At 40.4% G+C, this 14130-nt stretch overlaps 1 protein-coding gene across 4 annotated transcripts in view; it reads left to right on the forward strand.

The window, feature by feature from the left end:
• The window catches only part of SLC66A2 (solute carrier family 66 member 2), a 77396-nt gene that overhangs the window by 17050 nt on the left and 46216 nt on the right, over window positions 1-14130 (forward strand). For 3 of the 4 annotated variants that reach the window (XR_008597458.1, XM_054985718.1, XM_054985721.1), the window contains 2 exons: window positions 3482-3615; window positions 9408-9461. Coding sequence is in view for 3 of the 4 variants with exons in the window: in XM_054985718.1 (XP_054841693.1) it covers window positions 3482-3615; window positions 9408-9461 (188 nt within the window). In the remaining variant the exon portion in view is untranslated. The remainder of the gene's footprint in view (window positions 1-3481; window positions 3616-9407; window positions 9462-14130) is intronic. The other variant, XM_054985720.1, reaches the window with a different exon arrangement.

The raw sequence follows: 14130 nt of genomic DNA on the forward strand, positions 1-14130 counted from the left end.
TTTGACTATGTAGATCATGAAAATCTATGGAGAGTCTTAAAAAAAATGGGGGTGCCACAACATCTGATTGTTTTGATGCGCAACTTGTACTCTGGACAAGAGGCTACTGTCAGGACAGAATATGGGGAAACAGAATGGTTTCCAGTTGTTAAGGGTGTCAGACAAGGATGCATATTATCTCCCTACCTGTTCAACCTCTATGCCAAGTATATCATAAGGAAAGCTGGATTAGATCTAGGTGGAGTGAAAATTGATGGGAGGAACATTAACAATTTGAGATATGCAGATGACACCACATTACTAGCAGAAAATAGTGAAGACTTGAAATGACTACTGATGAAGGTTAAAGGGGAAAGCGCCAAAGCAGGATTACAACTGAACATCAAGAAGACAAAAGTAATGACTACCAAGGAACTACACAATTTTAAAGTTGACAATGAGGAAATTGAAGTTGTTCAAGATTTTCTATTCCTTGGCTCAATCATCAACCAACAGGGAGACTGCAGTGAAGAAATCAGAAGAAGATTGAGACTTGCAAGAGCAGCTGCGAGGGAGCTAGATAAGATCCTTAAAGATAAAGATGTCTCTCTGGGAACCGAGATCAAGATAATCCAAACGATGGTATTCCCCATTGCCATGTATGGATGTGAAAGTTGGACAGTAAAGAAAGCTGATAGGAAAAAAATTGATTCATTTGAAATGTGGTGCTGGAGGAGAGTTTTGCAGATAGCATGGACAGCCCAAAAGACAAATAAGTGGGTACTAGATCAAATCAAGCCGGAATTCTCCTTAGAAGCTAAAATGACAAGACTAAAGCTATCGTACTTTGGTCACATCATGAGAAGACAAGATTCTCTGGAAAAGTCAATGCTAGGAAAAGTGGAAGGCAGCAGGAAAAGAGAAAGACCTAAAAAGAGGTGGCTTGACTCAGTAAAAGAAGCCACGTCCTCCAGTTTGCAGGATCTGAGTAGGTCTGTAAGAGAGAGAACATTCTGGAGGTCTTTCATTCATAGGGTCGCCAGCTGCGAGGGAACGGTCGGAAACGACTTGATGGCACATCACACACACACACACACACACACACACACACCCCAAAAAGGAGTTTAGGCATAACTTTAGCAATATACCCAAATTGACATTGACTGCTGTGTGATGTAAAGATGCATTGCATGAAAACTGTAGGTTACATGTTGAATCCTGATATGTAGGCAAGTAACAAACCATAGCTTAAGGTTCAGATGTTAGAACAAGACAGAACATGATTTGTTGTGATTAGGAAGTGTTTGATTTCTGAACTGCACAACAACAACAGAGGGAGAAATATGTGAGCCTGAGGAATACAGCCACTGTGTGCGAATCTAACAGAAAGTTTTTCGAAAATTCTGTCCCAGTGATACCTTATTTCTTCAAGATTAAGTAATATATATGCACTAGTAACAAAGCCCATTGTGGGGAAAAATACAACGGGCTCTGGAAAGGGGAGGGTGGGCAGGCGGGCATTGCCTCCTGCTCTGCACTTGATTCTGGCCAGGTGAAGGGGGGAGGGCATTGCCTCCTGCTCTGTGCCTGCTTCCGGCCGGGTGAAGGGGGGGAGGGCATTGCCACCTGCTCCACTCCTGATTCTAGCTGGATGAATGCGGGGGACAGGCATTTCTGCCTGCTCCACACCTGTTTCTGGCCTGGGCTTTCTGCCATGGCGTGCACTTGGAGGGACGTGCTGCCTCTTCTGGACTTCCCTCCATGGCAGTGCCCTCTGGAGGTGCACTAGGGTAGGAAGTGAGTTGTTTGGAACACGGTTAGCTTTTTATATAGTAGGATTAGGAAATGTAGTATGTTGGAGATACTGAATAGTGGAAGCTGATCTGATCCATGGTTTTTGTAAATGCCCTGATATGAAAATATATTAAAGATCAGTTTTATGATGCATCCGAGACTTGACTGATTATGATATACTATATAACCTACTTCTTATCTTATTTGTATGTTTAAAAGGTGTAGTAGATTTTGACATGGTTGTGCATGTGTTGGCAACTGCCAGAATCGCTATAGCTTGGAGCTCTAAGTTTTTAAAAAATAAATCTGTAGCATAACGACTGTTTAGAGCATGGAGGTTTATCTCAATAATTAGAGTAATATTGTACAAATTAGAGAATGTGGACTGATGGATAATTTGTTAGAAAATAGGCAGTATTGTAGGAGAATTACAATACAAGCCAAAATCGAGCAATATTTTGTTAAAACCACTATGAATAGTAATTGTTATGGTTTGATTAAAAGCTCTTTTTTGAGGAAAAATTAAAAACTTATTTTAAAAACGGTGAGGAAAATTGCCTAATGTGTATACTAAAGCTGAACTAAGGGAAAAATCCTGCACTGAGGAAGGGGGCTTGTAATAAAGTTCAGTGATCTCAAGCATGTTACAGATGGCTATTTCATATTTTCAAATGGTTAGGCTTTCAAGGAACTTGAACTGTAAATATGAATACTATTTCCTTAGTTCAACGTGTTTAGATGATTTCTGAATGTCTTTTATAAGTCTTACTTTATTTTTTAAGGGAAGAGATCTCCCTCTAGTGGTTTTCGTGACCTGCATTTGTTTTCTGAACATGGTTTAAATACAACTGCAAAACTTCTCATTTTGATTTGATTTTAAATAAGACATTGATGGACTTATTCTTACCCTTTCAGGATGTCACCTGCATCAGATAAGATCTTGAAATATCATCATGCCCATTTAATCTCAGCATTACTTTGATACTTTCCAACAGTCATGATTCAGCCATGTACGCTGCTTTGTCAAAAAATTATCCTGTCATGCTACTCTTCCAATGTACACTTCAGTTAACGCTGAGGAAATTATTGTGCTAAATTTGCCATAAAGAATATTTGACTAATGTCTGGTGCCTTTCTTGTGTTACAGCAGAACTGTCAGGGCTGCAGTTTTGTTCATTTAATGAAGAGGGAGAGATATTTGGCTTGATACCTAGTACTCATTCCTAACAAGGAAAAGTAATTAGAATTAGATCAAATATGAAAGTGTGTAAACATAACCCTAAACTAGTGTAAGGGAGGGTTTCTCGGAGTGGTTTTTGCCTGGAGGCATCATAATGTTTCATTTGAGGAAAGTTCATGTTTCTGTGGTTTTGCGAAAGTAGACGGTATTGTTCATATATTATTTCATTGTCCTTGGTTACAAGAAGGTTGAAACTTGGATCAAGACTTTTAGTTATCTGAATAACATTGATTGGCAAGCTGGCATCATGATGGTCTATTCATATATGGTTGGGAAGTGGTATTGTTTTTTAAACGTTTAAATTATGAATGTAATAATCTTTATTGGTTATGCTGTTTTGGCATATTGCTATATGACAGAGTCTGTGCTGCATTGATGTAGATTCAAAGACGTAGCAATTTAAATTGGCAGAGGTTCTTGGGTGTACAATTTACTATTGAGACTCTCCTCACTTTTTTTGTCTTCTAGGTTTGGGAGGCACTTTGAGTCCCCCCTATTGTTGCAGAGCATTATAATGATAATTACAATGCTACTGATGCTGAAATTGTGCACTGAAGTACGTGTGACAAATGAGCTGAATATAAAACGCCGGTCCTTCTCAGGTAAGCTGAAGTCAAGGATCTTTTCCCCCCTCTCCAGTAGTTTTAGCGTGTCTCTTTTTCCTAAAAGTATATTTTGGCACATTGTGTCAAATTGTCGCTTAATAATTAAATACAAAACATCTGACAGAAATGGCTTTTAATTTTATATTCTTTCTGCTTACAATTAAATATTTGCTTAGACATTATTATGCTACCCCACCAAGGCATGGCATAATTGCAGCATTATTTTTTTTCATCCTGCAAAGATTGTGGAGGAAGGATTATCTTATACAGGCCCTGACTCTTAGGATATTCATATGCTTCTAGTTATCCTGTTATATTTGCTATCATAATTCCAGTGTATGTGTTATAGACATCATGTGAAAACCACTTGAAATAGCCTTTATGTACTGGTTGCACTGCCCATCAGGCACAAGCTTGGAGTCTCTCCGTGCTTCTGTGTTACTGCCAACTACATCAGGAAAATCTGGCAGGACTGTTCAGCTTCTCCATGCACTTTGGGTGATCCTCACGGTGAGCTGCTCCACACCATGTAGAGCAGCTGTCAAGCTGAAGCTGTTTCATGCAGCTTCCATGTAGTGGCCATAAAAGTACACCAGTCCTCAGTGGAAGGAGATAAGGCTCTGTTTCACCATTACATATGTATATCAGTGTATTTATAGATCTGTGCAGTATACACATTTTGTAAGCCTTCACTCTAATCTAATAAACTGAATAAATGCAGACGGTATTCAGACTAAGCAGAAGGCATGATCCTTGTTCATTCTTAGATGTATTTGAACCTACTGTGATTCCCCCGCTTGATAAAAATTACTTACTGTTCTGAGTGTCTATATATGTGTTTAACACACATGCCTTTCAAATTTGTCAAGGGAAAGAATGTCAGTATTTCAATTTTTTCCAATTTTCTGTAATAGGCAAAGCAAAGCAGGATTAAATCTCAAAACTGGTACGGAATAATTTATTAAGTAGAACAGAAATACTGAGAGTCTCTCTTGGAAGACTGAAAAAAACTCCTGTGAGACAGCATATTGCTGAAATGAGAGAAAGGTTAGAATTCTTGTCCTAGAAAAAGACCTATATTTGTCAAGATACATTTCCATTCTGTTTAATAACTTCTCTCTATCTGACAGCAGTTTGTGATTCAACCCTCTCTTGGCATTCTGGATTGATTTTGGTGCTACTCTTTTTCCAGTTTGCTTTCTTGTGGTGGCTCACCTGATGGGGGAGCTTCCTTATAACAGAACATATTGTCTGTGTCGCGTCATTCTCTACCCTGAAGCATCATCTCAGTCCATTTTGTTTTTTTTCTTAGGACACTTCCACAGGTCTACTTTCCCCATGTGCTTTTGTGGGCTGCTGTCCTCAGTGACTATATTGGGAAGGGATATATGTATTAAACACACTTATAGCCTTAAGGGAACCAGTTTCTAATAATTTCAAAAGCAATAAAACAGCATCCTTACTGAACTCATGAAGCTGCCTTATGCTGAATCAGACCGTAAGTGGCTGAAGACACATCTGTACCAGTCTTAATACACGTAGGCTTCTTTGGTTGGGATGTGTACAGCATTGCATTTTCTCTGGAAGTAATTTGATGACAGAACAAATGTAATAGAGTAAAGATGAGGGGAAGCCTCTTGCAGGAGGCATGTAGCTGTTTACTCAGTTTCTTCATTGCAATCAGATCTCCTCCATCTTATACCAGTCAAAGGAGTGGTGACATTGAGCAGATGAGATTGCAAACAGCTTGTGGGAGAATCCATTTTGTCATTCTTGAGTTTCCAGATTTTTCTTTACAGGGACACAAATAGGTCAGAATATCATTATCTGTAGGTACAAATACTGGAGAGTAGTGGGGGGAGGCAAACATGAAAATTTTCAACAATTTTTTAGATTTGTACAGCTAATTCAAAATAGACTTTTACAGATCAGTGTAGGCAAAAACAGATCTAGATGTCAGAAAATAATTTCCTTCTCCGCGCCCCCCCCCCACGAAAAAAATTTGTCTACTTCTTTTATATAAGGGCAAAGAATCCCACAGACTATCTTTCATCGATCACTTCCATGGCACAAGGATTCATTAAGCTAAGTTCAGAGGGGATGTTTCTCATTTGCACTGAACTCAAATATACCTAGTGGAATTTTTATATGAATACAGAATTCTCTCACATCATCTCTTGGGATGCAGTCTGCAAGTACACAAAGATCTTTCCAGTAAATGTAATGGCCCTGTTGCAATTATGGATCAATTATTTCAATAAAAGGAATGCAAAATAGACCGATTGCAAAACCAAAAACTGGCTAACCGTTAATGAGGCAATCACAACAGAAGGCTTGGTCTGACATTCCCAAACCACAATTTCTAAAGGAACAAATATTTGCAAAAAAGATCGCCAGAATTAAATAAGACTTTTTTTTCTTATTTCCTCATGAGGAACTGGAGAGAGAGGGAGAGACCTTTCTGCTTTATAAGGTAAAAGGTGAAATTTCAGAAGACCTCAATTTATCCTGCTCAACTAGTCTCTAAAAGAGAGCGTCAGGGGAAACTCAACCTTTCATGCATCAGATATTATAAAGTCCTAGGGGTGTACATTACGTGAATTAAATAGCTTTGCGCTATAGATATTGTACATTGTCATCAGCAGGGCCTTCAAACCAGAGGGTTGGGGGTGGGTGCTTCATCTCACAAAGTTAATCCCTCTAAAGCAGGAAGGATTTATATGGCAGTGGTTTGGGGCTGCACCCTCTCTTGGCTTGATTGATGATGGTACTGCCCTTTTCCCCTTTGTCCTGAGGAGGGGCCGTGGCTCCGTGGCAAAGTGTCTTCTTTGCATTCCGGAACTCCCTGAGTCAATCCTTGGCACCTCCAGTTAAAAAGCTCAGGTAGCAAGTGATGTGAAAGACCTCCACCTGAGACCTTGGAGAACCGCTGGCAATCTGAGTAAAAAATACTGAACTTGATGGACTGATGGTCTGATTCAGCATAATTTATTGGTGCGTTGAACTGTATGCACGAAAGAATGGAGGCGTTTAGGAGAGTTGGGTAAGTGACTATAAGGAGAGACTTTACATGGGGATTATGGATTGTAATATATCTAGAATGACTGTGTATATTTATATTTGCATTGTAGAGAGTAAACACGCTGTGGTGGTTTGTGTACAGCCCCCTGAGGAAGTGGCTGATTCAGCATAAGGCAGCTTCTTGAGTTCAGTAGGGATGCTGTTTTATTGCTTTTGAAATCATTAGAAACCGCGTGTGTCCTAAGAATAAGCGATCCACAGAGTGGGGTGGGTAGAGAAAGGAGATTATATCTTTTGGCACAGAAGGAGAAGGGCTCATTTTGGTTGGTTCTTTCTGGAGGAAGGGCTTCATCTTGATGGTGGCCGTTACCATGTGGAGCAGACAAAGGGATGGCTGCCCAGACAAAAACTCCAGGGTCAGGGGAATCTTTTAGATCACTGTAAAGTCTAAAATTAGACAGCCTGGTTTAGAATAAGACCAGCTCAGTCATGTCCAGAGTTGAAGGACAGGGCAGTTTTGAGTTTTGCACCCCTTGTTCAATCTTTTGCTGTGTGTGGACTTTTAATAAAGTCTTTATATATTAAGTGCTGTTAGTTGTTCTCCATACCAAATAAACCTCTACTGTTTGCACATGCTATTCAAAACAAGTGCCTGGAGAAAGGAGGTGGTTGGCTGCTAGATAGCTAATTTGGTAGATAGCAAATGTAGTAAGCCGACCCCTTAGTAACCCAGTCACTGGATAGTGAGAGATGCAGGCACTAGGTGGGGCCTTTAATCAGCAATGGAGAATTCAAACTGGGGAACACTGACCTTATTGGCAGGTACTTCTGAAACTGACCAGCTGCTGGTAGTGTACTGAAGGAGTCACATGAGAGAACCTCTCCAAGAGTTGGGGGCAGGCCTTGTTGCTGGTCGGAAACTCCGGACGACCATTGGTGCCTGAGAGGGCTGAAACGGAGTGGAGCTCTTCTGCCACACACACACCATGCTCTTTTTAGCCTTGCTGGTATAGACTGGGGCTTAAAGAAGGGCAAACCAAATACCCTCCACAAGCTTTCCTGCCAGAACAGGCATAGGAACAGCAAAAAGGGAGATAAGTCTAGAGGTTATCCCTGACATTGAAGTGGTACTGAAGGAGGGGTCAACAAAGTGAGGCTGTTTTGTGCAAGCATGATGCTTTACTGCCTGCAGGTGCTTCTCCAAGCAGGAAGCAGGAGATCGCCCCAGAGGCCCTTTCAATATCACAAGGGGCTCTAGAACAATTCCTGTTTGCTGGTGGGAGCATATGGGCCACATGTGTCTGCTTGGTGATGGTGGCTTTGCCATGCTGTGACTCTTGGAAGATGCTTGATCATGCTTACCTTTAACACTTGCCCTGACATTAAACTATGAGGAAATTAATGTAACCATCCCACTCCTCTCAGATGGGCTGAAATAACAAAGGGACCAGTGTGTTGTTCTGAATGTCTCTGCTAGAGGTTAAACATAAGACCCAGCGGTCCTCAGATGTGGGTGCTAGGTGCTGGTGGTGGCCACAGATCTGTCCCTGGCCCCTGTCTGCCCAGCAAGAAAATAAAGAGAGGTTCCCATTTTTTACTGGGCAAAAGAAGCAGACCCTACCCCTCTCCCGTGTTCTTGGACATGTTTGTAGAACTTATTTAATGGAAGGGGTTTATTTCTTACTTCATGCTTATCTTGAGAGAGAGTCTCTCTGGTGTGTCAGAATATCAATGCTTTTAAGAACTGCCTGGCACAAGCTGACTTCTCCTTTACCAAGTCACTCGCACATGCCAGTCACAGCGAATAAAAATTTTGTGTGCCCCTGACAGGACTTGAATATAAAAAGTGAAATGTAGATCATGAGGAGAGACTGATTAAAAACACATTTAGTAATACAATTACTATAAGGATTACATGAACACTGAATTGTCTCTCATTGAAATGAAAGATTTTAAAAATGTTTCATTTTGGCTGTACTACACCTATAGGCTTTTCATAGTCATATACATGTTTGCTTGTCTGGGGATTTATGATCTTGTGGGTCTGGAGTGGAGGCTCATGTCCTGGATTAGGGCATCAGAATACCCCTCCCATTTTGAGCACTATTAGCCCATTTGTGGTTTCAAAATAATAAGTTTGCAGAAGAAGAATGAAATAAAGCTAAATGTCTCGCAGCATATGAAGAAGTTGACAGCTAGGTATGCTAAATCTTGAACATAAGCTGGCTGATCCTTTGAAGTGACTGTCTCTGAATAGAACCTGTGCAGATAATTGGATTGTGGGCTTTCCAAAGGGAAGGCTGCTTTGTTAACATGCTGTACATAGCTACTTCTTGGATAGCAGGCTTGACAACATTTTGATAAACCTTGCTTCACTGAGATAAGCTCTCTCAGGTTACTGTATGTCTTGAAACTTTTCAGTGTAAGCTTCCTTTAAAATTTCTTTTTATTGACACAAGTGAAAAAGAATGTAATCTAAATGCATTACATATTTGCTCAAGAATCCTGTGCATTATATCATTTAAAACATTTCTGGTTTTTTCAGATGTTTTAAGGTGACATACGGTGACTCCATTACGCTTACATCTAATACTAAAATCCAGGAGAATTCTGGTTAGACAATGCAAGAACTAAAAAACTTCTGGCATGACTACTCACAAGATATACTAACATAAAGCTTATGTTATTGTCCATTAAAAGATATGCTGCTATATGGAGGTCCAACGAGTATGTTTTGTCTTTCCTTTCTCTTCAATTTTTTAATGTAGCTGCAGATAGTAAGGATGAAGAAATCAAAACACCTCCAAAGAGATCCTTTCTGGGTACGTACTTTACAAACCTGCGCTGCATGAGGTTGCCATTGGAACACCATCCATTCTTCTCTTCTTGGCCTTTCTTTTGTTTATATTTTTTGCCATGTTAGAAATGAATGCATGGCTGTCATTTCTACTAAGACGATGTTTGTGCTACGTTTTCTCTTATACCAAAATCTCCGTTCAGTTCAGTTTTACTACTGACTGAGGAAAAAGATGCATTATTTTATTCTTCAAATGGCTTTTCCTTCTTTTGCAGGCTTTAGTCTTTTGAAACTTCCCCGGTAATTTCCTGGCTAAATCTATAGCAATTAATTGGATGGGCTCTCTCTTAGATACAATTTGTATCATCTCTTTCCCGTCTCTGCCAGTGATCCATAGACTAGTTATCTTGATGTCAGAAATTTAGATGCTGTCTGAAACTGAGGAAGTAGGAAAGATTTAGCACCAATGGATGAGTCTTCTCAAACCCACTTAAAGAATACATCTTCTTTGACAGCGGGATTTCTGTGGTTTATTTTTATAATGCAGTATTTAAGGAGGTTTATAGCTGTATTGCTAGGGCTCAGCTACAGCTTTACCATTGTTGAATGGAGCCTTTTCATTTGTTTATTTGAAATGATCACATTTAGTTCATAGCTTACTTATGTGGCATGGCTGCTTTTTTTTTTAAAAAAAAGCTCCTGTCAGCCATGTTCCTCTGTGCAGTGGTAAGCTAACCAAGCCCTAAATCTTGTGGGTCAACCAGATCACATGGTTACTTCCTGTGGCAGCACCGCTAACTCTGATTAATGGAGTGGGAGAAAAACGTGACCAAGGAGACCAATGAGATTTGGCACTTGCAAATGTTGTCCCTGTGATTTGGTGCCTCATCAAGCAGGTAGCCTTGGGTTTTCATCTGACATCCTCGCCACAGAAGTAATGTATGAACTTGGCCTATAATATTGTTTGACTCTATAATAAGAGTTTGAGGTAGCCAGAAAAGAAGGAATTAAAAGTACGTTGCTTCTCTTAGGCCCTCGCTTTCTCTAGATTATGGCCCTGAATACACAGACAGTAGAATTCTGATGTGGTAGAGTAGGCTGTACCATTTTGGGCAGCAAGTTGGAGATTGGGGGTCAGATTTCAAATGCTCTCTTATGTAAGACAGCCTTGTAAAAAAGGACAAAGAAAGCAGCACTTTAGGAAGACAGGTTCTAACCTAGCCTGACCCTTTGCATGTTACAATATATTTTTTTTGCTTGCATGGAATTATGGATGTTGGGGAACTTTGAAAAATGGTAATCCTTCCCCTGCAATCTAAAGTGATGTAGTCCATTCTTCCATCTCAGCACAAATGATATCAGAATAAGCTCGCAAGTTCCCATAATGAGAGCTGTTGTTGTAATACTCTGAATGTGTGGCTCTTATTATTATTGTAATTTTTGATTAATACTTCTTGTTAACTCAGGCCATTACCAAACCATTAAGAGACATCAGCATCTTGAAGTTTAGCTTTATATATTGTAGTTAGCAGTCACAATCCCTTAAGAAAGCTGCATTTAGATGGCCTTCAAAGCAGAATGCATTAAAAATATACTTTGTTCATCTTTTTTTTGGACTTTGAGAAAATAATACTTTCCCAATGTGCACATTCATTCAATTCTTCTATTTTGTGAAGCATAATTTCCCGTTGCATCTTTTTTCAAAAAACATCTTTGCTAAGTAACTACATCTTTCCCCCCTTGCTTGCTCATTTTCATCATTACTTTATAGTAGTTTTCACCAGCTTAATGTACAAACTTCTACTAACCTAAGGAATGTAAAGTGGGTTGAGATTGTTCAACTTTTATTTTTACATTCTTCTTATTTATGGTGCATGACTAAAAACTGTCCTCGGTTAACATCTTCAGGGTTAGAAGGATTTTTCATCCTGGGTACTTAAAAGGGAATTGTAGGTAAACAAAAACTAAATATGTTAGTAGTTTATTCATTCTTATATTATACATTTCTCAACGCTAATTGATGGCTAGTTTATGGCTAACGTACAGAAGCTGATAATCTGTATGAAGTGGAAATGGACTTTTTTGCAAATGCAGTGAGATTAGGTCGCAAAATAAATATAAACATTGACTCTTTGTTATGAAAAGTTTTATGAAGTTGGTTCTTTAAAGTCAGTTAATAGATGCATAATGTGGTCAGAAAAAACTAATTGTAAGAGTAATATGTACGTGTGTGTATATAAATCATTATATCTGATATTAAAGCAGCCAACCCCTGTGTCAATTAATAAAGTTAACACAACCAAGCCATTCACACACAAGGTAGGGCAGTGGTCAACAGCCTTTTTGGCCACATTTGGAATTCTGGCACAGTGCGTAAGTGCAGCAACAAAATGGCTGCCACCAAATGGTTGCTGCAGGAGGTGGAGCCAGCTACAAAATGGCTGATACAGTTTACCTTTAGTCACACAGTGAAGATCGTGGTGCCGTGGAAGCAGCTTCTGCCAAAGCAATGTTTTTAAAAATCTGCACAACCAATCTAATCTCCAATGGGTAACTGGAAGATATGCTTGGCAAAAGCCCGACCTAGCCCCACTCACTTTCTAAAAACACTTGGTGGCCATTAGGAAGGTGTTGGCAGGCACAATGGTGCCCACAGGTGCCATGTTGGGAATCCCTGAGGTAGGACCTTTGCCTGCTTGGGAGACTCCCAGGGTACATAGAAAAATATGACTTTGTAAATTTACGAAACCCCTGCCCTGGGAAAAAAATGGCCAAATGAAGATTGAGCATGCTTGAGAGACACGACAATGCTGAGAGTAAGTTAAAAGGAGGAAGTGGCGTTTGGAGGTGGGCTGGGAATTATTTCCCTCCTTCGTACAGGTTTTCTCAAGGCCCCAGCTTGTCTGTATACCAATAGTATGCTTGCCAGTTTGTGTTGAAACAATGTCAAGATGCTTAGTCGGGTCACTCTAACTTATTTCTGAGTTTTAATTTATTTATGCACACTATAGAATTTTACAAAAATAAATGCTTAAGCAAAACACGTTTCCAGAGTCCACAAAAGACTAAATTTCACCCCTTGAAAACAAACACGGGCAACAGTTCTGGTTTCATTTTATGAGTTCTCAACTGGAAGCAGAACTTTAGAGTTTCAAGGTGGAGACAAGCATTGTCAGTTAGGATTGCATACTGAAATGCGATAATCAGAAAAGCCTCAGAAATCCTCTGGTGGAGATAGAGAAGATTTCTCAGCTGATAAGACAGCACACTACAGTTAGTTTCACCACTGACTATCTAATGTGAAAAAAATATGGAAGATAGAAGGAGGGCATTACAGGCCCCAGCATCTCTCATATGAGGAGGGTGCATCTTGTCTACCATCTAATTCCTGCTGTTGCCTTTATTTACCTGAAACTTGAGTAATCTTTAATTATTAGAGTTTATTTCTAGTTTTGGGATGGCTTTCATACAGCTTTCAAACTCCATGCAGGGCAGACTCTGGCAAAAGAAATAGTAGAGCTCAGTGGCACGTATTAGAATGACAACTTTACCTCAGCTTTTCATGACTAAAACTACAGTGAACCCAATAAATAACTGCAGATATTGAAGCTATTGCCTCTGAACTAGAATCTGAGCCACTTCCTTATGTTCTTTGGGCTCCCTCTTGAGCATATTTGTCAGCAGTCCAACAAATCAATTAATATCGGCTCCCTTCACATTAGGAGAAAGCTTTTATCTGGTACTTTCTTCCCAAAACCTGACTGTCTAGATTTCTTATGCTAATGGGTGGTATAGCTTATTATTTTTCAAATGGGAATGAACTGGTATTGGCCTTCAGTTGCAAAAAAGGTGTATGTCACTTTTTCAATATATCCATTTCTCATACAGCCAAATGTGTGGATACTTAAATCCAGAGACTGGATCAGTGAACAGATAAAACAGAACTTTCTACAAATTTGAAAAATGCCCCCGGACTGTAGAAAAATCTGATATCTAAACACACATGCACACACACACATGGGGGGTTAAAAACTGCAGCGCCTATAGCCTTAAGAAATGAATGCCCTCATTCATTTCTTGGCCATTGCTGCCAACCAGTCAGCCAGCCTTGGTTTCTATCAGGAAAAAGGCAGGAGAGGGGTAGGGCCCTTTCCAGGGCTATTTTGGTCCTTGAAGGAGGCAGGAGGGAATGGCTGGGAGTGAAAAAAGGCCGTGGAAAAGGACTCCACCCCCAGCCCACCCTGTCACCACCCCTCCAAAGGAGGGAGGGAAGGAGAAAGAGGCAGGCTGCCTACCCTATCCTTCCAGTTGGCTGGGCTCCATTTCCTTTCCTTTGATTGGAGCTTTGGTGGGCTGGGTGTTGTTCCCCTTGCCATGAGTGGAACTTGGGGCCCACCTTCCCCTCTCCATGCAGAGCTCAGGCATGCCGGAGCACAGCCTTTCTGTCACAGGGCTGGTTTGGCTAAGGTGAGGTGAAGGGCATGGGCCCCCTGTGAAGCATCTTGCAGCCTATAATGGTTAATCCGCCCCTGGAGAAAGAATAGATCTAGAAGCAACTGAGGGTAGGGTTGCCAGGTCCCTCTCACCTCCCATCAGGAGAGTAGAGACACCTGGCACTTACCTCATCCTGTCCATGAGGATCCTCTTTGTGCATGCGCTCCCAACAGGTGAGGTGATGTCACTTCCAGAAATGA

Source organism: Eublepharis macularius, chromosome 7 (assembly GCF_028583425.1).
Source record: "Eublepharis macularius isolate TG4126 chromosome 7, MPM_Emac_v1.0, whole genome shotgun sequence".
NCBI lineage: Eukaryota > Metazoa > Chordata > Lepidosauria > Squamata > Eublepharidae > Eublepharis > Eublepharis macularius.